Below are 25,144 nucleotides of genomic sequence, written 5' to 3'. Positions count from 1 at the left end.
GCCTAATTACCTAATACCTTTGTAGACCCTCATGCAAGAAATTATTTTAGTAATAATTATTTATTAGATTCTTATATCTGTTACTTTTGCTTTGAGGGCAAGGAAGTCCTTTTAGTTCTGTGTGAACTGCAGCTGCTGATTTCTGCTCTTTTAAGTGCTGAAAGCATTCAGGAGCCTGACAGAGGCTGCTCTTCTTGCTGGGACTTCTTTTGGAAATACCTTTTTCATTAACCCAAATGTTACAGAATCTAGCTTCTTGGATGTGCCTAAATATTGAGGTACTGAGGATTACGTGTACTAGCGGTTGGATGGGTGATACTTTTGAAATAAACTGGGATTTCTCGAGGAGATGGGCTTTGTCCTGGGAGCTGTGATACATGGCTGAACTTTGTACTCTTAATGCCAACTTTGAAAGTATGTGCAGGATCAGGTCTTGAGTAAAATGAGATTGGTGTGAGTAAAGGTAGCAGATCTGATCCTTACTTATGTTTAACTAAACAGCTACTTTAAGTTGCCGTTAGGAAAACTCTGGGTATATTGTAGTTACTGCTGTAAACACATTATAAACTGATAGACTGCTTTGTGAAAGTAGAAATTATTTCCTGCAAGTACTTTACTACACTTTCAGTTAAGGGTTTTAAAGCATGTATGTGATGCTATTTTCATGTAACTTATTATTTAAGGTATCTATTAATCTCTTCATAATTATTCATGTCATTTAAATTTTACATGTTACTGCCACAAGATATAGCTACTACTTTTTCTGTAAGAAACATTGTACTGTCATGTATTATACTTCAGGGCAAGGTTAAGACTCAGTCATTATGCATTATATCTGGATTTAAGAAACAGAAGCGTCATGAATCTCAATTCTCTCTCTCTCTCTTGCTCCTTTTGGCTTTCACATCTGTTATGGCTTTGATTTGAAATACCTGAAAACTACAAAATTTGGTCTGATGTAAATTTAAAGAATTGTTTAAGCAGTTCATGTTTTTATATAATCTTTTTGTTTCAGTGAGCTTTTACATCTCCATATAATTAAGAATTTTTAAAAGTCTTGAGTTTTCATCTGACTCTACTGAAATCAAGAGAGATTTTTCCTAGTGGCTGCAACAGGAACAGAGCTGGCACTTGGCTGCCTTTGAAAACCAGACCCATAATTTATTAAACAACAAATCACTATCAGCATTTACAGTGGATTTACAGTGGATGTCAGCATTTACAGTGGGTATATACAGCATTTACACTATAAATATACCCATTAGCTTAATCATTACAGAAGTGGAAGAGTTACTGTTAGCTTCAGCTGGGACACTGCTTGGCTGCCAGCCAAGGCCAGGCTGTTCAATTTTGGCTAGTTGCAGCGGGCTCACTCTTGGGGAATTTGTCTCGGTGGTGGATGGCTTGTTCACTTTCTGTATCAGACCAGACACTATTGCAGCTCTGCTGGAGGAGGCAGCATGCAAACATGTCGTGCGAGGCAGTCCCTTTTACTGAAGTGGTTGCCTCTGAAAGAGAGAAATGAAGAGGCCCTGTGATTTACAAAGCAAGTGTCGTCTCAACCTGGGATTAGCACCCATGTTTCCTGATGCTGGTGGCTGTTTATGGTCTGTTCTTGGGGCCGGCTCTTCTGTCACTTCAGTGAGGCTGTGCTTCTTGACACAAGCTGGAGTTCCTCTTACAGTGCTTGGAGCAATTATTAATACAGTAGTTGTACAGGAAAATGCAAATACAGGTACATATTTTGTGTGGTATCTGTATAACTTGAAGTGAAAATCAAATTGTTATGCTTTCACTGAGCTGAATGAAGGCGTTCTGATAGTGGGAAGAACCACAGAGAAAAGCAGTGAATGTGCTGCAGCAGGGCTACACAAAACATGCTGCTGTGTAAAACCGTTATTCTTCTGTGTTGGTGGAATTCACCTCTTAGCATTCTGTCTATTCAGGGACCCCAAGTCAGCATGTTTAGAGAAATGAGTACAGTTTTGGAGACTGAAACCTGAGTTCCACCTAAATCCTGCTATAGGTGTCTAAATCTATTTTAAATCCATAGGCGCACATAGGTGGAAGAGGCACACTGTCGTTGGCGCACGCATGTCTCTCTTAAAACGCATCACTTGGCACTTCAAGGGTGAATATGTCAGGTCCAGACCCTCAGGAAGAGCTGTGGCTCCACTGTGTTCCCATTTGTCAGAGGTCCAGTGGCTGTGGGCAAGACATGTCTTCAGATTGTTGACAACTTTGGTGCTGCTACAACCAAATCCTTAACTGACAGCACATCCTCTAGGACAGCTTTCTGGACAGTCTCCCATCATTTCAGTCACTGACTTCACATCTGCTGTAATTTAAAGAAGCCTTTATGTGTTTTTTTTTCTAAAAGGGAAGCTAGAAAGCTTTTCTGATTTTCTGACACAGAAGCCAGAGAGAGAATAAAGAATACAGGGCTTGTCCTCTGTTTTTAGGGAAAATTACTTCTCTTCACACCTGCTTGCATTGAATAATTCAAGTAAACAAATCAGGACCAAACTTTCACTCAGCCCCTGCACATTAATAATCTTAACCACACAGCTTCCCATCATGGCTCTTTAAGATGGGGACATTGTTTGAACTGTTTTATTACAAGAAATATATGTCATGAACATATATATCATAATGCATTTATGATGCTTTCAGAATTAGAAGCCTTTAAAAGAAGATGCCGTAAGTACTTTCTTCCCATGGAGGTAAGTCAGTGATTGCATAATCTTTTGAAATGAACTGAGTAACTAGGCATTTTCTCTCTGGAGGTGGAAAGAGACCCCAGGAATAAATATGGGCAATGCCTGTTCTGAAAGGAGCATTTAAGGGAGAGGATCTGTTCTGGTCCCCGTGCCTATGGCTTGGCACACCTACGTGATGTGTGGGGGACAGAGGGGCATGCAGTAGGACTTGGCAGATATTACCAATTCCTTGAACTGCGGTAAAGGAGGCCCTTCATGACTTTATTCTCCTTTTATTTCTTCCACACTATGTAACACCAAGTGCAACGAGTCCTTGTAACTCCCATTTGGAAGGGTTATTTCTCACTCCTATAACAAAACAGGCATGGTAGGAACAGATATGTGTGAGGACAATTGCTGAAAATACCCCTGCAAGGGTCACAGACGTTGGTGTTTGAACGGTGCACGTGCCTGATGCTCAGTGGCACAGTTTTCAAGCTAGAACTTCCAAGTTGGGCAGAGCTTCAGTCTCTGAGAAACGACTCTTGGGTCCATGGCTGGCTGCAAAAGGGGATGCAAAGAAGCAGTCAAAATGGCAAAAGTACAAATGACAGGTCAGACAGATAATAGAAGTGACAAATCACATTATGGCCAAATTCAGGCCCTTCTTAAGCTAGTATTAAGCTGAAAAGATAGCAGCAAAATTAAGCCTTCAGAATGAAAAGGCATGCAAAGGAGATCTTTAAATTGATCTTGACTCAAATTATGGTAGTTTTACTAAAATAATTCATCCACCCTTGAATGTCCTAAATTTACAGCTATGTGGCAAGTTCTACATGCGAGCGAAAACTGTTGGTTGAAAACGCAAGTGCTGTGAAAACACTGAGCTGGAAATACTGGTGTGCAGATGGGTGTTACTTGTCTGTAAGCACTCTAATATGTGCTGCCCCTCTTGATAAGCTGCATGTTGTGGGACTGAGGTTGGCGTAAAAGAACATCTTGTGCAGATCTTCAAAATACTCTGAAATCTCTGTTTGTATTCACTGTCAAATATTTCATCCTCCAATGCTTTTGCAAAATGCTGAATTAATTCATGGGAATTGGCAGTAGAGCTATTCTCACAGCAAATAAAGATCTGCAGCATACTAATATTAAATGGTACATATTTTTGGAGGTCAAATATAGCTATATAAGCATTCAAAAAGTTTCTGTGTGGATGCTCGCGCTTTGAAAAAGGCCTTAAGTGGCACACTTGAAGATGGACTTTTTTCACTCTTTTGAAACTTGTCCTCTGACTTTTCTTTGCAACAGGATCTAACTTCATTTGAATGTTACTTTTGGTTTTGTTGTTACTTTTTAAAAGTTTGTTTTGCATAAATAAATCTTAATCTTAAATCTTCATTCATATGGCCTCAATCGTGCTGCCTTTTTCAAAGCGTATTTGTCTTCTGTGGGTTCTCCAGCTGCAAAAATATACCATGTGAATGTCTGCCCGCCCCAGGATCAAAATGATGCTTCTGAGTGTGAAATTTGACAATGTGCATATTTATGCAGCTGATAAACATGTCAAATATAAGAGACGTGTTTGACAAGAAGATAGGAAGCAAAGTTTTGAGGATGTGGGGGCATATGTCCACTCTTACTGTTTTCTGTGGGATTTCAGCTATTTTTGTTGGCGTATCTCTAAGTGTTCAAGCTAATAGTTATGTTGACGGATGATATGAAGATGTAAGGAAATTGCAGTGTAAGGAAAATACTTATTTATTAATCCTCAGTCTCAGAAATTGTCGATGACAGTAGTGAGAATGGGGTAAAATCTGAAGACTTTGTTATGATCCTTAGTGAGAGTTTCTTAAGTAAACACAGTGAAAATTGAGAAAGTACTTAGGAGTTCACTAATTATGATTGCCTTCATGAAGAGAGAAGTCATATCTAAAAATGTGCATACATCATTTGTTCTAATGTAATAAGCAAAAACTATATAAAAGTAATTTATTGGGGGGAAACAGTAATTAACCTATCCTGTTACCACGAAACAATTTTTTTTACTAGAGAGGAGTCTACTGCGGATAGCAATCTTACCTTTGATTATGTGCTATTACACTATGAAAACTGCAGCTCAGTCAAACTCATCTTTCATTCAACAGATTTTCAGTTTAATGTAGTATTAGTTTATTGAGCTTAAACTTGGTGTGAAGATTGCTAAAGGTGATGTTTCAAGTAAACATAATTTCCTACAGTCTTTTCACAGTGAAGCTAGAATGAATGACAGACATGAAATAATCTTACAGTTAAGAAATATGACTTGTAAAATTTGGGTGTTTTGAGTAACAACATCCCTAATTTCTTTTACACTTGATTAGCTTTTATATTGTGGTTTACAGGGCCAGGAAGACTTAATTGTAGTGTGAAGTGACTCACCAAGCTCTGTTAGACTGAGTTCTTGGTAAGAAGTGTTTAAGGTCTCTTATAAGTCTGTAGCAGCAAGAGCAGTGGGTGAAAGCCAATTACTGGTGAAAATGCTAAACTTAACAATTGGCAGGTAAAGACTAGTGTTTGGGAAATGACTCTCAGCACGATGAAAATATATACCAATCCAATAATATTGATTCCAGGTCGCTGGCAAAGGAGAGGAGACTGTCCTGGGAGAGCTGCCCCCGCCCTGCTCTGAGGCTGCAACTCACACTGTGAAGCTTTTTTTACAGCTGGGCAAGGGATGAGGGGGAGTCTACATTTGTCCTTAGTTTTGGTCCCCAGTTTGGATATTTAAACTGGCTAATATGTAAATTCTGCAAATGAAGAGTCATGCCTCCCCTGGGTCTTATGTGACCCATCAAGTTATGGGCAGCATTGCCACAGAGAGCAGCAGCTGAACTTCTGCCGAGTTGCAGAGAGGGGGGTGGAACAGTCTGCCTGAAGCATATGTATCAATATACATAAAAAATAAAAATATCAAAAGTACATAAATATACTATTTATCCATCTGTCTCTGCCCAGGAGTACAACTAAACTTTGAGTGGGTCACACACCCCTTTGCCAGTTCTGCTGTGTTCAGCTGGTTGTGTGTTGCAGTGAAAGCGAGCTCCTTCCTTTCTGCCTTGGCATCACCTGCACCCAGCTGAGCAGCAGTGGGCTCGGCCAGACTCGTGGTTTGTGCCTGGTTTCACTGTGTCTTAATTCGTGTCTGCTCCAATATCAGTCATCTTCAAATTTATATGACCCATTTTTACTGCACTGTAAAACCAGAAGCGATTAGTGGCAGTACACCCTGCCAGGGGTGGCAAAACCTCCAATCGCAGAGATACACATCAGCAAGGGGAAGTAGAATTCAAACTCCCTTTTAATTTGTGCTGAGACATTAACTGGGAATTATGAACCAGCACTATTTAATGAAATACATGTTCTTTAATAGATTGGGCGGGGGGGGGTAGGGGTGTGTGCTCAATATGTAGGACAAAGTAAGTACGGTGTATCTGATTGAGTCAGTGACAAATTTAATCTAGTGTATTACACTGCTGATTCAACAGTCTTATTTATTTTTTTTATGATCAAAGTGACTTTGGCTTGACGTGATCTATTCAAAGCACTAAATGAACTGTAGGCTGTATGGGTTTGACCCACTATTTCAACAGGGAAAGGAATTTAATTTGAGAAGAGTTGCAATGTACAGTATAGGAAATCTTTTTTTTCTACAGTGTGGGAAAGCTTTTCTGTCACATGTGAAATTTCCCCAAATATGATCCCCAAGCAGTAAGTAATAATTTGCAAAGATATTTCCCCAGAATATGAGCACTTACTACATAATTTGTGAAAACTTGTATTTTCCATGATATGTTCCAAACCCGAATCCAAAGGACAAATATCTTTTTTCCAGACATTTATCTCAATCAGTAGATTTGATTGAACATTCTTCCAACATGAAGGTAAAAGACTATGTAAATACGTTAAGCATGGGCTGAATTTTAGTTTTGCCTTCGTGGGAAAAGCATCTTGCAACTTTATGAGTATTTTTAAAATTGAAAGTGTCCTGCATTAGTCCTAAGTCAGTCTCTGATTAAGGATTAGGAAAACTGATTTGGATCTTAAAGCAGTACGTGTCTACGGTGGGTTGTCCTGTTCCTAGGAACTCTCTGTGAGATAGGTAGGATCTGAACACTTGGGGATTATGGACTGAGGCACCTTTACATGTCCAAAAGTCAGTTCTAGGCACAGTCACTCCAGGCGCGTTCACTTGTGGTTGCTGTACTACTATAGAGTTGAGCAAGAACATTTGCTGATGTGATTTGAAGAGAAAGTCAGTTCTGCTCGTAGTTTTAGTTGTACATGTGAACATTTATATATATGTGCAGAAAAATGGTTTTTAGATGAAATTTCTGTATTGATCAAAATGCCAGAGATTAGATCTGGCTAATGCTTACTCTGTAACTGCACAATGTGTTTATAGTATATACTTTTTTTTTCAGCTTTCTATGTGTTACCTTGAGAACTCAGTTATGATAGAAGAGTCGCTGACTACTTTTTTTGACACTGTTGACTAGAGTTGTTAAATATCTTATGTGCTAACAATTTTTTTTAATAAAACAGAGTAAAATGTCACTTTTGGCAGTACTGCAACTATTGCTGCAGTAAGTATGGTGCTTAACAAACGTGCAGTCATAAGAGCTTTCAAAAAAAACGACTTTCAACTTTATTTTAATGTATTTGTTTTATGGTTCTGAAATGTGCTTAGTTGCCAGCTGAGGAAAGAAACTGGTAGGTGGCACCAGCAGTGGTTATTACTTGGGCTTTGAGAAGAGCTAGTAGAGAAAAGTAGGAATTGACATTGCATAGTGAACGTTTCTGAAACAAAATTGGCTATTGCAACATTGAACATGTTCAGTGGCAAATGCTTTGACGCTCAAGGGATCGTAGACTCTTTGGAGTTAATGGATGACTTGAAGAAAACCGTCTAGAAAAAAAATAATCACTACTTCTTAAGTTTACAGGGAATTCTTTACCATAACATAAGAAACATTGTGTTCATGTTAAGAATAAGGCAGTAAAGATAAGGTGATTTTCTGAAAATAAGTTTACCCATTACTACTTACTTCCTCTGATTTTACTTTTCCAAACAGGTCTGCATTCCTCTGACTTCTACAATAGGAGATTTGTCTCACTTGTTAGTTCAAATTGAGGTCAAGTTTCCTTTCTCCGACTCTGCCTCCCTCTCTTTCTCTTTTCCATTCTGAAAGCTTCAAATCCAAGTGTGAATCTATCCCATAATCTTTTTCTAACTGAAAGATCTAATCCTTTTGAGACCTGACCCTTTAATCTTGTATTCTTCTAAGACAGAGCAGTGACTTGCATGTTCATGCTTAAAGCATGCGTAAGCATTTTCATCAAAATATAAAATGTCCTCAGTAAGGATGATAACCAGCAAGCAAATCTGGAAGGTGACAAAAGGCTCGTTTTGTTACTGGTATTTCTTGTAAGGAAAGCTGGTGTCTGTTCAGTAACCAGTCTGAAATAAAAGGCTGGTCTTTGATCATTTGTTGCCCTGGAGCAGTGTCCTGGTCACAAGATCATCAGTGCATTTGGTGTCCGTGGTTGAAGTTTTTGTGTTAGGTCAAAACCAGTTTAAGCTCAGGGGCAGATCAGCCTTAGAGGAAACGGTGTCGCTGCGTGTTGTGGCTCTTCTCTGTTCAGCTGAAAGTGGTGCCCTCAGCTGCAGCAGCACTCAGGCGTGTTTAGATGCCTTTTAGATAACACTCTTGATGTTTAGGTGACAATGATAAATGTTTCATTAAAATGTTGGCCAGGCAGCTCTAATTCTTTTTCAATTATGGACTCTGGTTACCAAAGTCACACACCTGGGTAAGCCTGGTATAACACTATTGTTGAATCTTGGGCTTTTCCTTTTTCTCTGATCATGGGAAGCAGCCCTTGGAGTCAGGGTTCCTGGGAATTGTGGGTATTACTGAGAAATTCAGACTTTGCCTCTTAAAGCAATTTGAGTTAGTTTATAGAAAACCAAACCAGCGATATCAAGAGCTCTCTCCGCCTGTCTTCAGAGCAGGTAAAAATTCCCTTTGTGGGGAATACAGAAACCAAATCCTTCTGCCCATCTCCAGTATCAAATGCCAGCTTGGTGCTCTGTTCAGTGCAGTTAACCCTTCATAGCATCCTTGTATCATTTACTAAAGGAAGTACTTCATTCAAACTTGAAAAAGCCCGTGGCCTTTTAATACCCTCCCTCTTTTCATCACACATATCCTGTGACTGTAGCACTTTTTTTGCTGTCCCATACAGTGTAAATTATTCCTGCGTGCTGTCTGTGGAGCAAGGCCTCTGGTCATGATATAAGAAATACTCTCAGCAAAACTCGGCCAGCCATGTCAGCTGCCTCTGCAAGCATCCTTTAACAAAGAGTGAAAATGAAACTTAGGGATACTGTGAGTCATTGAAGTGGAAGGACTCTTGTAACAAGCAGGTATGGGAACAGGAGGAGGCCAAGGTGGAAGAGATGTTAACTCACCTACCGCTTTCTAGCCTATGACTTGGTTTAGAGATGTATTAAATGCCTTTTTCTCTTCTGCCTGTTTGTAACAGTGGGACAAATAAATCCCAAACCACACCCTTCCCCCAACCCCCAACCAAAAACAAACAAAAAGAAAACAAACCAAAAAGCAAAGCAGGCAGTTCCCATTACTACTATTCTAGCTCCATTTGCTGCCCAAGTGCTTTGGTCTACCAAATTCTGTTTGTCTGATAAGGATGGAACTTCCACTCTGCTGGAAGATTTCAGTTCCTGCCAGCATTGGATGCCAAGTACTCCAGAAAAGGTTATCTCAGCTGCCTGAGAAAATGCCGTTTTCCTTGGAAAGTGCAGGCTGGCCCGACTGTGCTGGCGGCTGTCAGCAGAGAGGCGTGTAGCTCTGCCTGATAATTTTGCTGCTGCTGTTGTGGAGCCTCATTGAAATGTGTTTATGCTACAGGAAAGGCAAGCTTATAATTTTCCTGAGCTCCTGGCACGTTTCCAGGAAGAAGTTTTGTGTCTCAACTGTTTCTGGAGTCAGTAGGTCGTAACTGCTGCTATTAGAAGAATGGGAGGAAAGGAGATTGCGTTTACTCTCCTGTCCCATGCTTTGAGATTTTTCTGTTAGTCTTTGTTGAGACTGGAAGTTTCTGTTGAGTTTGTGAGCAACGGTCTAGCTAAGGCCAGTTCTCTGGTGAACTCTGGTGGAGGCCAGACAGCTGTTACCATCTAGGAAATACCAGTGGCTTGCTGGGGGTCATCTTCTGTGTAAGATTTCTTGCCGTATTTAGGGATTTGGGTAACACTTAACTGTAGCATGACAAATCTTGGTGCTACGGTGCCTATTCTGGTACACCTGTAGAAGCTGGTGGATGGAGGAAGCATTGTGGCATGTCCTCCGGTGGGAGGTTTGCCAGCCGGGGCGGACAGGTTTCCTTCTTGGGTGCAACGTGATGCAAACAAAGTGGCGCAGGGTAAGTGATAGAGGTGTCCTGCTGTTTCTGTAGGTGAACATGAAAGCAGGGTTATTGATGAATGGCAGAAAGTAATGCAGATGGATTGGAACTGGTTGTCAGGCTTCACAAAACCCACAGAAATGCAACAATTTATTACTACAGATCTTACGTTCATGTCCTAATTCACATGAAAAATGTTGTTCATAAACTTAATTTTGGTCCAGTTGTTTTTCCATTTTTTGCCAAAATTTTCTGTAGAGGAAAAAGCCCACAGCCTTCTTTTGACCATATCCACTTCCAGCAGCAAAAGGAAACCCAGCATTCCTGGAATTATTATCAAAATTCCTTTGTCTCCACAGGGCAGGAAGCCAGATTGCATTGTTTTAATGGCATTTTTCTAGCCTTAAACCTCCAAGGCTGTCTATATTTCTCACTTTTCTTCAGAAATCTCAGGATGCTGTCTGCATTTTGTTACAGCAGCTCCCTGACAGCTCATTTATACACTTAGTCTACCTTCCTTGCCCTTAGCACTACAGTATCTGAGCTCATCCCTGGGTAATAAAATAGTAGGTAGTCTAGTTTTGTTGTCTTTTTAGCATGACTTGTGGTGGTCATACGTATGTAATATAATCTGATTTGTAATTCCTCTTTGGCTGTTTTACTTGTAGTTTTCCTTCAGTTCGTAGTTACAGTTACGTCTGTCTCATTGCCCAGAACTCTGGGAATAATTACGTCTTTTTGTCTTCATTCTAGAAAGTCTCAGGAGATACAGTCCTAGTTTGCAGCTGCTGGGAGAGAAAAACGCTGGTATTTTTTATTTTTCTAGAATTTATTATATTTCACAACAGTATTATATTTCAGTTTCAGTATTAGTATTAATCAGATAGACACGATAACTGTGACTGTACCATACCACCTGCTCAGGAAATGCTCAGCTAAGGAGCAAAGATCTCTCTTCTGTCTTTTTGTCTGCTGAAGTAGCAAGTTTTTAGTTTTTGTAATCCTATAAAAGAAGCCTTCAGAATGTGGCCAGAATGAAATCCTAATAACTCTGAGGCAGGTAGTGAATGAAAAGACTCTCACCTCACACGCATGTGTGCACAGAAACACGTGCAGTCTTAATTTTTGAGGTCTGTCTCATTATTCTGTGTGCACTGTGTAGCGTAAGAGGGACCTGATGCTGAACGGGGCAAGAAAGGGGCCTCAGGAGGTTGCACAGCCCCTCTCCTTGTGCCAGGGGCAGAAGGATTAGTAATGAATCACTCTGTGTAGATCTCAGCCTGAAGGACATGACAGTTTCCAAAGCCTTTGTAACCAAAAGCCTTTCTCAGTTATTTGTATGTTTAGGGAGAGGAAATACGTAAATTGCTTTCCCATTAGTGAAGTAACCAGGAAATAAACAGAAGAGACCTGGTTTAAAATATTTGTTTTGTTCTGATGATGTAGATAAGCAGCTGGGAGAGCTCTCAAGTTTGACTGCTCCGTGAGTCACTCAAAGCTTTGTCTGGATGTTGAAGCCCCTTGTGCAACTGAACAAAGTACTATATCCCTGCAGGTGAATGCAGATGATTTAAAAAATTGCAGAATTATAGCAACTGTTTATTTACCATTTTCAGGTTCTAGAGTACTTCCTATATTTGACTGATTTCATCCCTGTTGAATTAAGTGGTACTTGAAACATAAAAGGAGAAGGGGCAGGGGCAGCCAACAGCAGCGTGGCATCATTTCATGTGTTTAAGAGACAGCTCAGAGTGAGACATGCAGGTTCAGAAATGGCCTTGTTGGGTGGTCGATGACCATGTTGGCAACAAAGATGTATAGGTGGTTCTGCAAAAGACAGTATCCTTAATTTAGGGCTGCTTGGAGATATATTTGAATCTTTCTTCTAAATGTTTTGGAAGTGTAGTAAAGTGAAAGCACTTCATTAACCTCTTCGATTAGGAAGATGATCACATCATTAAAGCCCAAAGATTAGCTTCACTAATACTGGTAAAAAGCCACATCAGTGGAGGGGCTGCCAGCAGGGCAGGCAGTAGCATCCTAAGGAAGCTGCCACATCTGCTGTCCCGGGACCAACGCAACCTATATGGGATCACTGGAGAAATCTGTTATGCTGACCAGTAAATGGGCAGCTGGTTATTGAGTATGCTGATTTAGGAAGTCTCAGATGATTTTGCTACAAAGACATTGCAGATACATGACTAGCAGAAAGGGAGAGAGAGCCCAAGGGGCTCAGCTGCCATTTGCTGGGTCTGGGAGATACATCATTACATAATCATTAAGTTGATAACTTTAAAGCAGATAAATGTGTATAGTGCAGCCTATCAGGTATGTGCTGTGCTTTGTTACCTGTGTTTGAGATTACTTTTAAATTATTAGTGGCTTAATCAGCATCATGTTAATATTATAGCAGCATATTATGATTGCAGTGAAAGAACTGTGAAAAGGGATTGAGAAACCAGAAAACTGTGTTTATGTGGTGCATTTGGTTTCCTCTGAAGCCCTGATAAAACATAGGTTCTCCTGTTTTGTGCCTCTCACAAGTATTATTGTTCTGAGCCACTTAATTATGTGGTTTTATATCTGTATACTTTCACAAAATAAAACACAGTCTTTGATTAGTTCTAAGACCCAGCAGCAGTTTAGGATACAGCCATAGAGATCTTGCGGAAGGCAGGAAAAGGCAATGGGACAGGAAAAAATCTGGGCTCAGGGTAGAGAGAACCATATGTCTGACCATGTGAATGGGGAAATATGCAAAATGTGCCTAAACCCTGTCCCTGGGAAGGCTTGGATGCCTAAACATGCAGCGTGGCAGGGTTCAGGCATGCAGCACCCGAGTCCCCACTGCCTGGCTGTCACTGCCTCGGCTGTGGTTCTGAAGAAGCAATGGCTGCTAAGAGTCTTACTGGAATAATTGCATAATCTCAGCATCATATCAGGACCCCAGATCTACTAGGTCAGATCTCAGAAATTAAGTAAATGAAGAGTTGAAGCTCGGGCAGGATCCTGCACTGGGTAGGTGCCTTGGCTGCTCTGGTACAGGCATCTCTAATCCCCTGAGGTCAGGTTTGAGGTATCTAGAACATGCAGGATACATCTGCAGAGTTTTCCAGAGTACTGAAGTAGTTTAGTAAGGTGCTGATTTCAACCGGAGCTGGACATTTAGACTGATTCCTAACCTCTGAGATCCCTCTTGGGGCTTTCTGCTCCCAGGGATTTTGTCTGGAGACATGGATGCTCCAGCTGAGGAGGAAGCAGCCCAGGCTCTTGTGTTACATGGCCTGGCATGCAGACTATTGGGGATGTGAGTGCCTACAGATAGTGACATACTTGCACTGACAGATTTTTGGCTTAAAAGCCATGTCATTTGAATACTTCTTTTTATTACTGCCTTCCACAATCGGCCCCCAAAAGTCTTACAGAAGAGATGGAGGCTATGCAGACAGCCTTATCCTCTGCTATTGTGTAGCTGCCAGCATGTAATGGATAGTTAATTTTTCCTTAGAATTAGGTTCTGTGCTGAGATTGCCACTGGAGTAATTTTACAAAATGGTCATCTTTCCTGCTTCAAATGTGACCAGGCTTAGTAGGGACAGGAAGGTGTTATTTTATGATGACTCTTTAATGGGCTATGGGAAGCAAGAGGGTGGGTTCAGTCTCGAGGACATACTTAATCTTGCAACATCTTTTATTACATTTAATAGCCTGTCCTACATCTTAATCACTCTGTGTAGAGAAATTAATCCAAAAACCCCTTCTGTCGTGATAATTTTAAATCTTTACTGTATCTGCCCACATTAGCCTGTCTTCCTCCGGCAGTTCCCCAGCTTCTGCTCTTGCCTGATCCTGGGAGTGCTCCTCATCACTCATTCATAGAGATGGATAATTGTATAAATCTAGCTTCTGTTTCCCTTGGAGACCTGCTGGTTTTGTAGTTTTCCCTGCTGTGTTTCCCAGTAAATATCTATCCTTTAGTAAGACACTCGGGATTTTGGGGAGGACGTTCTCCCACTTCTTTTTGGGTAGGCAGAGGTGGTGACCTGCTGTAGTTGGTGCCTCCTGCTGATGCTCTGCCTCTGGGAGGAGATGCCGCACTGCTGCCGAGTGCTTGTTGCTGCAGGGACAGGCTGCTCGGATGGTATCTCAGGCAGGCAGGCAGCCTACCCTGGGCCAGAGGATGCCTGCAGCCATGTGGAAACACATGGATGTTTTGATGTCTTTGTTTCTAGAGGCGAGGGTGTCCCCCTTCACTTTCTCTTTCTACTTAGCGATCAGGTCAGGCCCTCCTGGCAGCCGGCGCTGTGTGTAGCCGCAGGCTCTGTGATGCTTTCCCATCCAGTGCTACCTGGCACGCCTCATGCATGAGGCAGGGGTGTGTAGCTGCAGGGAGACTGACAGACAGGTGTGAAATTCAAAATTAGATCTTGTGCTTGTTAGAAAGTATGACTCATTATTCCAATAGGAAACTGTATATTGGCAGAGCTTTTAACATGGCTAGTAAGACATTCTGAGTTTAAGAGTGAACATAAAAGACTCCTGACCCTCTCAGCAGCTTTTCCTCTGCCCCTGAGACAGCAGAATCTCACAGATAATGGCTGAATTAAATCCTGCTATCTTCTTGGGTTAGTATTACGTGATACTTTTCCCCTGAAGACTGGGTGTGCCAGCATTGTTCTGCACGTGGGAGATGCTGTTGCCACGCTGGCTCTCCAGCAGGGCTTAGGCAAGGCTTTGTGCTGCTGTCTGCACACTGCAGTTCACTGCAGGATGCTTCTATTGCAGGAAATGGAGCAGAAGCAGGATCAGAAGGGAGCCAAGGAGCTAGAAATAGAACCTGAGAGAGTGGCCTTACTGCCCCTTTTGCTTTCGTAGCACTGCCTGCTGCCCAAATATCTCTTGAAGCTGTGATCGTATGGTTGTCCAGGTTCTCCCAGGTGAGTCTACCTCACTGGAGGCCTCTCCAAGTAGGGAGAGATGTAAGGGGTCAGAAAGGCACTCCCTGACACAACTTGCTGGGTGCCGTAGTCTGCAGCCTATAGACGGTAGGATGCAGCCTGCTGCCAGACGCTTGCAGTCCGTGGTGTCCAATTTATTTAGTGGTGTATGCAGCTACGGCATCCTTCCCAGCCTTTGTCTCTCTATCCAAACTTGCCCCACATAAACACAGAATGTGAACTGTTGGTTTCACTTGCAAGGAGATGCCTTACCAAGGAGGAAGAGTGTGGGTTGGTTGTTCCTTCAGATATTCATGTGGCTATTGATCTTTGTTGTGAGTTTTGGCATCTGTTCTGTAGTTGTAGCAAGAAAAAGTGTGTGTGCTGTTGTTCAGTGGCTTCAGTGATGTGAAAGCTTCTATTTCTGCTTTCTCAGGAACATCATTTGAATTTGGTTTTGAGCCACACAAATAGTCACCCATGAAAAGGGAGTTTAGAGGTTGGATAACTGCCTCCTAACAAGGCATTAGACGAGCACAAAAATGATTCATAGGTTTGATTTGATTCAGAACTCCTGGAGATGTAGTTTTCTGTTTTGGCCTACATTGCAGTCTTCCAAGTGGAAGCCAATATAATTATTAACTAGAGCTTGCTGTACCAATACTAAAAGTCTCAAACAAACTAACTTTTCTACACTATGCTTCTTCGACATCTGATGATTGGAGCCTGTGAAATACAATTCTACCTGATAAGAAAGGTGGCTGTGAGCATCTGTGGGGAGTTGCAGAGATGATGAGGGACCTTTAGCGCATGTATTCGGCACCTCAGTCAGTTTGACCCTCTGGTCCTCTCCTTTTTGCACTAATATTGCTGTTGTTGGGAAGCTTTATATATTCATGTATTGTTTTTTTCATTTTGTTGTACCACAAATGGTCATTTAACATGGGCACAGCAGAACTGGGAGAAACTGGAGGTGGCTGTGGGGGTGTATGGGGCCATATAGGTGTGCATGGCTTCACACTGGCCATGTGTTTTGCAGGGAACCCAGGGCCTTTTCAGCAAGGGACCACTTAAGAGATGCAAATCAACATGATCAGGAGGCACTGATGTAAGGTAAAAATGTCTTTTTTGTAGATTTCTTTCTATGAAACAGTAGTGAAACCCTCCCTTATTTATCTCTCCGAGCCAGCGCTCTCATCTACCTTCTTCCCTAAGCAAAGCTATTCTCAGGCTTGCCTCTTCCAGCCTTTCATTTGATTTTGCACAGGAGCCCCCTGAACACCCCTTCTCTCCTTCTGCTGCACTTCCAGTTGGGGGATGTGCCTGCAGTTGGGGCACACTCCTAATGAGCAAATGAGAGCGCGGTGGCATAGGGACAAACCCAAGCAGTTAAGTAAGTGGAGCTGATAAGGATTTTACCAATCATAAAACACACAAAATCAATACTAGAACAAGCTAACAGTCAGTGAGAGGTTTTAGCAATAGCGTAATGGGTTTGATTTTCTCAGTTTTCATCAATAACGTGGCAAATGCATTTAGCACAGGCTGAAGCAGAGCTAACAGGATATCAAGCAGGCCAGCAAGAAAAGCTTTCCCATTGTCACCTCTAGCACGAAAAAACCCCAAACAAACCAAGGTTAGTATTACAACAGACCATAACATACAGTGTTATCCAGCTGTTAGCAAGAGTGTTATGAATAGCTTCAGAGAAGTAGGAAACAAAAGCTTACCTCGTCTGACATCTGATATCATTTTTAGGTACTCCTGTAGTTGAATCCTTTTTCTCTGAGAGTTTTTTAAACTTTTTTTTTAAGCTTTTTTTTTTTGTAGCTGAATTTAACTGGAAATTTTGTGGCACCCTAAAGCTAAACATGCAACAAAACCTCCAACAAATGCAAACCTAAATCACTTCTTAAGTGGAAGCCAACCCTATATTTTTAGTAGGCTGTGTCACAGGCAGCATTTGGGTGACCTCAGGTGTTCCTTGGGTGTCCGCAGCAAGAGTGCGACCCCTGGGTGCTGCTGCAGCAGAACAATGCCTACACCTTACCACAGGCAAGCGTGTGCACAACAGCCTGGTCGGCCCAGACCTGCTTACCACAACTGCATAATCCACAGTGCCAAAGTGGCACTTAAATCCAGACAAATGCAAACACATTGGCAATCTGAGTCAGACAGCATCAAGGAATCGTTAAAGGCATGGCTAGGGCCTTCTCAAGATAACAAGAAATATATTTTCTTGTACTAAATAGATAATCTGTGATTAAAAGCTGCTGCAACTGAGAAAACACTTTTTATATGAAATCTGTGTAAAAACATCTGATTACAGAGATAACGTAATTAGCACATGTCTGTGTGTAATGTGTGCTGAAAAGGGGAAACATGGCACATGTTGCCTGAGAAATAAAACTAAGTGGCAGGGGTATCATTGCATTCTGGATGTTTGAATTAGCATATGTAAGCTTTTCCCTTTGCTAGGATTCAGTTTTGAAATACTCAGTGAGCTAGCTAAGCTTAGTTAATTATATTTTTAATTACAGGGAGAAGTCAAGAAGTGCTGAAATCTGTAATCACAAGAAATCTCAGCTTGGGGTGGGACAATTTCAGACAACAGCAATATTGAGAAATGTGAACCCTATCTTAATGCTAATGCTATGGTGTTCGCTGTCCCAAAACTTTTTGAGAATATGTGCCTTAGTGGTAAATAGCTCCTAAACATTTTGGTGAACTTAATAAAATTTTGCCTTAGGCAAACATCTTTCTGTCTACATGATAGCACTAATCCTAAAGTCTCTGTGTTACAGCGGAATTCAGCTGCACTTTAATAAGTTCTCCCGCAGTTATTTAATAGGAGTGTTATGCAACATGTGCAACCGTAATAGAAAATCATAGAAGACAGGGTTAAAAATGACCTTCGGAGGTCATCTAACCCTGCTGCTGAGAAGCTGGACACTGCCAGCGTAAACACTGAGCAGCTTCACCAATTCAGAGATGCAGGTGGTGTAAATTTGCGTCAGTGTAAATCCAACTGTGATTTTATATTTTTTTTCTTATATTTGAACAGGGTAGCTGAAAGGGGATGGATTGCAGTAATAACATATTTCAACCATGAATATTAATTTTGAAGTAATTAAATCAGATGACTGGGAATTATAGGACAGGGAAATACTTTGAGTGTCATTGAATCTGCTCCACAGTTAGCATAGAAACCCTTTCATAAACATATGGAGCTATCAATTAATTACAGGGGGGTTTAAAGTAGCCCTTGCACAGCCTTGTTTTTCATCATCCATTTATTGAAAGTTTATTTCATTTTCATTGTGGGATGCTGAGTGTGGATTTGAATGACCAAAATCCGATTTGATGTGCAATTATTATATTCTTGCCAACACAGTGCAGGAAGAGCAGCATAACAAATGACTTTCCCTGCTGAAGTTGAATATACCTTAACTGAACCTTCACAGTCATACATCAAAGTATCACTACACATAACATGCTAAATTCTTTGCTGAGGTAAATTGTTGGCAATTTCCCTCATTTATACTGTAGGTGTTTAAAATATGCGTATTTGGATGTGACAGCTCTCCAGATTCTGGTGACCTCCTTTAGGAACATGAATACCAAATAGAGCTGAGCCAGTGGAAGCAGAAAATGTTGATGTTAACAGAACCAAGGTGATGTCTCCATTATCATGAAATCGTGTTTTTCCGTTTTCTGGCCGCGAGGGTGTAAGGACTGGCTGCTGCTGCTTCAGAGCAGCCTTCTGTCCAGCGTAGCACCTTCTCTTCATGCTGGCCATAAGTTAATGGCCAGGGATCGAGGCAAACAGTATTATTCTTTTCTCGTAATACCTCCAGCCTTCTAAGTATTTTCATCTTGGAGGATTTAGCTCTACTTCCTCTGAGATGTTTGCTTTCCTCATCCACTGTATTAACAGTTTTCTCTGAAGTTAAAAGATTCTGTACATTTATTTTTTTTCTTAACTTCCATGAAGCAAGTAGCATCTTTTGCATTGATGGGTTTGTCCTTTAAAGTTGGTCGAAAGGAGGTTTGTGGAATCCCTGTGCTCAGTTTTTGCAGACAACTATTATAATTTGGAATCAGTGTTTTTTAAATATACAGAAAAAAGGAATTTTAGTCATTGAGTTAAAGCACTTCTTGCGCATTACTTTCTGAGTTTATATCAGTACTAGAGGTGTTGCATCTCCTACTCTTTCTTTACCTCAAATACTTGTCTGGTCATTAGATAAAATCCCTTCCACCTGCCATATGTGCTTGTTACTCAAGCTCATTTGAACAAGTAGAAGTGTAGGCTGAACCCTTGAGTTGCCTGTGAGTTGAAACCCTCCAGTCTGCAAAAAACCAAACCCAGGAAAAAAAAAGGGAAAGTATCAGTATTTAACATGACATCCTCAACCATTCTAAAATAGCAGAGAATAATCTAGCTTAAAGAACATTATGAATTACTTGATAGACTGAGATCAGGCGCAGTCACACAAAAATGGGTAAAGCCAAGGCACAAATAGGCATTTGGCAGCAACTTAAGTGTCTGATAAAAGTTTGACATAACCCCAGAATATCTACTAGCTTCAAGAGTGTGGATGTCAAAAGAAAAAGAGATCAGCTATGTAAATATTGATGTAATAACATGTTAGAATGATGGATGTGGAGAAAGGGTGTATTGTCACTGAATTTCCCTAAAAGCAAGGTATTACTATGTCTCTAATAATTTGGAAGAGAATTTTAGTTTCAGCCCTGGAACGAAGCACCACACGGTGATCACACTTTCAATGATGCTAAGAGCACAGGAAGTGCAAGTAGGGATGCTCATTTGGGAGGAATCTGTTCCTGAGAATGGGAATTGTTCAAGATTGTTGCTCCTGTAGAAGTGCCTAGCAAAGGAAGATGGGAAGGAGCGGAAATAATGTAACCAAGAAGCCCACAGGTGATGAAACTGGTAGTTTGGCTACTGCAGTGTCACATCTCTGTGGTCAGATCTTGTTTAAATGTGGGCCCAAATTAATTGTTTGTCTGTTTTTATTTGAGTATGTGTTTGATCTCAACATAGTTAACAGTTTCTGAGGTATTACCCAGAACATAGTAGTTGAGCTTTTATGGTGTGTCGTGGTTTAACCCCAGCCAGCAACTAAGCACCACGCAGCCGCTCCCTCACTCCTCTCCACCCAGTGGGATGGGGGAGAGAATTGGGAAAAAAAAAATCAAACTTGTGGGTTGAGTTAAGAACAGTATAATAGAACAGAAAGGAAGAAAACAATAATGATAATAATAACAAAAATAATAATAAAAGAATTGGAATATACAAAACAAGTGGTGCACAATGCAGTTGCTCACCACCTACCGACTGATGCCCAGTTAGCTCCCAAGCAGTGATCTGCCCCCCAGGCCAACTCTCCCCAGTTTACATACTGGGCATGACATCACATGGTATGGAATACCCCTTTGGCCAGTTTGGGTCAGTTGTCCTGGCTGTGTCCCCTCCCAACTTCTTGTGCCCCTCCAGCCTTCTTGCTGGCTGGGCATGAGAACCCGAAAAATCCTTGACTTGGTCTAAACACTACTGAGCAACAACTGAAAACATCAGTGTTATCAACATTCTTCTCATACTGAACCCAAAACACAGCACTATACCAGCTACTAGCAAGACAATTAACACTATCCCAGCCAAAAACAGGACATGGTGTTAATACAGATGCTGTTTTTCCCTGGTTGTGTTCTCAGCAGAGGAAGCTCGGCAGATTTGTGTTTGGAAGTTTATCTATAAGCAGTCTACAACTCAAGTTTAAGATTCTGCAAACAAGGGAGGGCTTTTCTGTGTACTCGCAGCTCTGTGAAAATGGGCAATGTGAGATAAATCTGTTTGGGGAAGGATAAAACACAAAAAGGTTTTATAACTAATGACATCAGCTAGGGATCATCTTGTTTGCGCAGGTTATGTTTCAGAGCAGTGGTTGCCTGACACATTGTAGCATCTTATTAAGTGCTTTATTATAAGACAACAGTAATGTTATGGAAGCGATCCTAAGTTTCTGTATTGCCTTCCCTTTGGGAGATGTTAATTTTCAGCTTAGATACTGAAGCTGAGGCATTACTATCATCAGTTCATTCTGCTTCAGTTTTAAATTGCTTAGTTGTCTTGTGAAAATTTGCCTGGGATGACAATGGGAGTGGTATCAGGTAACTATTTTCTGAATGGCATTTTAAGATTTGCTCTTTATTTAGAGCTCTTTACTGGTCTCCAGACTGATTAAGAATAGATGGATCATATAGGCCTTCTCATAAATACTTTCAAGATGCAACTTTTGTTTGTTTGTTTTAAAGTTTGGTGACAGTGATTCACTTTGTGTATTTTCAATTCCTCCATCTTTTATGTCCTTGATTGGCTTTTCTGCTCATTTTTTCCTCTAAGCTCATAGCATCACAGCATAAATATATTAACAGATACTGAAATATATATGCATCTAGTCTATGTGCCAAGAAGACTCACATAAATAAGGATTTGCTAGATCAAGCCTTTGGTAGATGACCTAATTTTCCATTTTAATCAAATTAAAAAAGGATATTTATTTAACTGTTCCACACTTCAGAAGGGTTAATAGGCACAGAGATTTCAGACCAAATTCTCAGCTGCTATGAACTGGCATCGGGAAGTTGTGACCTGACAGCAGAGTTACGTGATTTGAAGCAGCAAAGGTCTCAGCTCTGGACTCCCAACATAAAAGTGAAGAAATAAAACTGAGAGGCAAACTTTGCCAAGAGGTATACTTCGTATGAGAAGCTAATAAATGGTAAAACAGAAAATGACAAAAGACCCAGAGCTGAAGAGAATCCAGAAGGGAGCTTGCATGAAGTGGGCTGGTGGGCAGAGCTGGGAAGTTTGACTCGAGCATGAAGTCCGAGCCCAAGCTAACATAGCAGTGGACTTGAAACTGCTCGTGAGTGAGAGATGGCTCGTGCCAAAGAAAGCGCATACTTCGCTCCCAGAAAGCACATACTTCACTCCCTCTGAAAAGATGGCTCCACAGAAACTGCCATATGTAGAAAACAACAGAGAGAAGAGATGAGATGTGCTAGGAGCTGTTGCCTATGCTAATGGCCATAATGGTGAGGGAGCTTCTGCAGCTCCTCCCAAAAGTACTGCTGCTGGGAAGGAAGCTGATTTGATGGGAGGGACCCTGTCGTATAGAGTTAATTGAATAAGCTGTTCGTCTTCTAAGTGCTCATCTGAGCTAGGCTTAGCGACTCTCCAGAGATGCACCCATCACTAGCTATGAAAATCCTTATGCAGCAGAGCACGCAGAACCTCAGATTACCTCTTTCCCTTTTATTGTACAATGCTATTTTTAATCCAGTGCCTTGCTGTATATTAATAATTTTTGACAAATTACTGGGTTGTGTTGTCTTTGTGTTGTCTAAATTCCCATGCACTATCTGTGCATGCATATTTTAGCCTATTGCAGTCTCATAAGAGCAATAAGCAACACCTTATTTCCCATCACCTTTATTTTATGGGCAGGCTGGCATGGTGATTAGATATCAGAGGAAACTGGTGCACAAATTAATCTGTCAGTTTAAACCAGTGAACAGCTCTGTTGTCGATGAAGCTTTGCAGGGTTATATCAACGGACAGTACTGCCCCAATACCCATGGATTCTGTACCATTAATCATCAGAGAGATAATTTTACTAGTTACATGGTAGTACGAGTACAAATACGTTACTGGAATTGACATCTCAGAGAAAGTCGAGTGGATCATTGAGTCAGCAGCGAGTACATGGTGGACTTCCATCTACGTACAAGGAGGTACAAGAGTCACAGCAGTGTTTCTGCACTGAGAAGATATCTTTTCTCTTACAGTCAAGTGCTACTTTCTCAGGCATGTATTTCTCTTAGATACAGGACTTTAATAGCAGAAATTCTGTGTGACCCAAGACATGCATGATGATAAAGTGATTGGATGCTTTTAGGGATGGATCATGGATCTACTCTTCTTTCATAAAGTTCTTGGGAACAGAGCAGACTAGGAGTGACTCATACTCCCCATAATCAACCAAATTATCTCATAAGGGTCAGTGAGGTTACTTGTGAAAAGAGTGGGCAGGATTTTGCTCTTCAACCAAGCCCACATAGCAAAGCAGTGCTGTGAGAGCATGTCCTAGTGTGGTACTGCCCTGGTGTGCACGGGGTGAGGAGTACACACTGTGAGCGGTGCTGTGCCTTGGGCTGTCCTGCTATCAGCCAGGCTCCAAACCCTCTCAAGGCTGTGGGGACACACATCTGGTTTCTAGCACAGGTTCAAGCTGTGACAACGTGTCCCTAGCAGAAGCCGAAGCTTGAGCCTCTGTGCCGGCAAGCTGCTGTATTCCCTGCACGCGAGATCATGGCTTGTGGGGGGAGGCTGCGTGTGTGCCATCGGACCTCTGAGGGACTGTGTCAAGGGCCTCTTTGACTGTGTCTTCCTGCAGAAAAGTATCTTCTCTTTCAGGGCTTTTCAGCGGTGACTTGGTGGGATAATGCGTTACTCTCATGGAGTATTTCCAAAACACAGTATGAGCTCATGGAGCTTAGGGGATGGGTTGGAAGAGCTCAAGGCTGTGTTGCCTTTCTGTAAGATACCTTGTGTCTGAGAAGGGACCACCTTAAAGTGCAGCAGTTTAGAATCAAAAGCACCAAGGAATTGATTGGATTAATTCTAGTATCGGCATTATTTGCACTGCCCTTGAGAGGAACAGAGCTGAATGTTTAATGGACATTTGAGAGAGGCAATCTGCTGTGAGTACAAGTCAGAATGTGGCACAGGCTCTGACGCTAGTAAACACAAGCAGATCTCTGTGGATAATATGAGTGTTTTTTTCTTTTTGATTTTTAGAACCAACCTTGTCCTATGTTAGGCAGCTGGAGGCAAGAGTAAGACAGCTGGAGGAGGAAAATCGCATGCTGCCCCAGGTGGGTGACTTCTGTTGGTGGGAACAGTAGCCAGCAGCTAGACAGCAACACTCGAGTCTTTGTGCTTGAGATAAAATCAGTATTACTTGTCATTTGACGTTACTGCATTTGAACACTCAGGCTGATCATTTGGATAAACAAAGGCACTCGCATCTGTTTGCTCATCTTGCTCGTGATTGAGTGCGATAGTCATTTAAGGCTATGGCAATGCTTTCATTAACTTTTCTCCTTTGCAGGTGTTGATACCTTGCTAAGAAAAATTCACTGGAAGCCGCTACTTATAATTAATTAATTAAAGGGTTGAAAATCTCAGTGAACTGACCCTTTACATTCTGGTTTTATTTCAAGAGCTTCTTGTTACTAAAATATCAAGTACTTTTTTATAGTTAACCAAAATATTTTGCTCTAAAAATGCAAATGTTTTAAGTAATAATAATTGGGTTATATAATTTTTAATATTTTGAGGAATATATTACATACATAAATGCAAGACTGAAATTAAATTGAATAAATAAGCAAATATGAAGTTAAAGGTTTTCCCAGTATGTTTTTAAGAGTGAAAAATTTTGAAGTTCATTAAAAGAATGAATCAGAGACTTGTAATTTTTTATATATACATATATATAGCAGCACATGTTTCTATTATATTTTGTTAAGTAATCCTTAGGAAAATCCATAAAGTCTCCAAATGAAGCTGCCCACTTGAAGGAAAAAGAAGTTGCATTTTGTTTAAATCAAACACTAGTTTAAATGAAGACATTGGTCTGAAGAAGAAAAGTGCCTTTTATTGAACTTAGCACTGTTATTTGAATGTAAAATCCAAGATACCAGTGAAACGTAGCGAGAAGTAAAATCCACTGGCTCATATTTATTCATTTGTGTAAGCTAAGATTAGCTAGAAATCTCAGCCCCAAATTAACAATTTCCTTAAGGTGGATTTTAAGTAAACTGTGGTGGGTTTTTTCCTCACCTATAATATGACAGTTGGAAGGGCCTCTCTAGCTCTTGTTTAGCTCTTGACTTGCTAGGTGACCCTGAGCAATTTATGTAACTTCCCTGTACCCTAATTTTTTG

At 41.1% G+C, this 25,144-nt stretch overlaps 1 protein-coding gene across 1 annotated transcript in view; it reads left to right on the top strand.

Moving 5' to 3' along the window:
- The window catches only part of CCDC85A (coiled-coil domain containing 85A), a 79,353-nt gene that overhangs the window by 38,535 nt on the left and 15,674 nt on the right, over nucleotides 1-25,144 (top strand). Inside the window, exon 3 of the mRNA XM_010574850.1 lies at nucleotides 23,994-24,070. Within this exon, the coding sequence (XP_010573152.1) occupies nucleotides 23,994-24,070 (77 nt within the window). The remainder of the gene's footprint in view (nucleotides 1-23,993; nucleotides 24,071-25,144) is intronic.

Source organism: Haliaeetus leucocephalus, unplaced genomic scaffold (genome assembly GCF_000737465.1).
Source record: "Haliaeetus leucocephalus isolate CR32 unplaced genomic scaffold, Haliaeetus_leucocephalus-4.0 Scaffold450, whole genome shotgun sequence".
NCBI lineage: Eukaryota > Metazoa > Chordata > Aves > Accipitriformes > Accipitridae > Haliaeetus > Haliaeetus leucocephalus.
The sequence above is the reverse complement of the archived record's forward strand: the minus strand, read 5'-3'. Positions and strand labels throughout refer to the sequence as shown.